The sequence below is a fragment of the Coturnix japonica genome, unplaced genomic scaffold (genome assembly GCF_001577835.2).
Source record: "Coturnix japonica isolate 7356 unplaced genomic scaffold, Coturnix japonica 2.1 chrUnrandom681, whole genome shotgun sequence".
NCBI classification, from domain to species: Eukaryota; Metazoa; Chordata; class Aves; order Galliformes; family Phasianidae; genus Coturnix; species Coturnix japonica.
This window is the reverse complement of record NW_015440045.1, coordinates 31,760-32,749: the sequence shown is the minus strand read 5'-3', so window position 1 is coordinate 32,749 and position 990 is coordinate 31,760. Positions and strand designations below refer to the sequence as shown.

The window sequence follows — 990 nt, the reverse complement described above, 5'->3', positions numbered from 1 at the left end:
GGGTCGGGGTCCTGTATCATGGTTATGGGGGAGTTGGAGGGCACAGGAGGGGATTTGGGGCCATAGAGCCCTGCTATGGGAGTAGTGGGGGGGTGTGAAGCCATAGAGCCCTGCTATGGGGTGCTGGGGGGCACAGGGGGGGATTTGGGGCCGTGAGTGCAGCCAGGAGCATCGCAGAGTGAATGTGGGTCAGAAAGTGGGGCTGGGGGCGGCACCTTTGGGGGGGGGCGGCACCTTTTGGGGGGGGGGCGGCACCTTTTGGGGGGGGGGCGGTGCTTTGATGGGGACCCAGGAGGGTCCCTCGTGTCGGGGTTCGTCCGTTCCCCACCCCAGTTTCTACCTCCCGGTCCCCGCTCGGTGCCGGTGCCGGTTCCGTTGTGTCCCCGTTTGTTGGTGCCGGTCCCGGTTCCGTCCCGGTTCCGTTTGGTTCCACGTTTCGGTCCCTCCTCGGTCCCGTCCGTTCGCACCGACCCCTCCCACAGCCGGGTCAGCCACGTCTTCTTCAGCTTCTGGACCCCCCCGTGCCCCCCGGGGGGGGGGTCTCACCGTCCGACCCCGCCGTGTCCGTGGGACCCCCCGCTCCAAATCCCCCAGGGACCCCCACAGGTCCGCGCTGTGCCGGGGTGGGGGGCGGCGTTGGGGGGCGTTGGGGGGCGCTGGGGGGCGGCGCTCTGCTGTCCCTCCATGGGGGTCCTTCCCCGTCCTGGGGGTGAGGGGGGGGCTCCTGCAGGGGGTAAAAGTCCTGGGGGGGGGGACAGAGGGGACAGAGGGGGCTGTCAGTGCGGCAGCGACCCCAAATAGGGATCCCCATCCCTTATAATGGGGGTAACCCATGGCATCGACCCCAAATAGGGGTCCCCATCCCTTATAATGGGGGTAACCCATGGAATCAACCCCAAATAGGGGTCCCCGGCCCTTATAATGGGGGGAACCCATGGCGTCGACCCCAAATAGGGGTCCCCAGCCCTTATAATGGGGGTAACCCATGGC

At 67.3% G+C, this 990-nt stretch overlaps 1 protein-coding gene across 2 annotated transcripts in view; it reads right to left on the bottom strand.

Annotated features, from left to right (window-relative positions):
- Positions 1-362: 362 nt before the first annotated feature.
- Positions 363-990, bottom strand: part of LOC107307577 (extensin-like) — a 6,353-nt gene continuing 5,725 nt past the window's right edge. For both annotated transcript variants that reach the window (XM_015851094.2, XM_015851093.2), the window contains exon 3: positions 363-742. In XM_015851094.2, the coding sequence (XP_015706580.1) occupies positions 503-742 (240 nt within the window). In that variant the 3' untranslated portion in view covers positions 363-502. The remainder of the gene's footprint in view (positions 743-990) is intronic.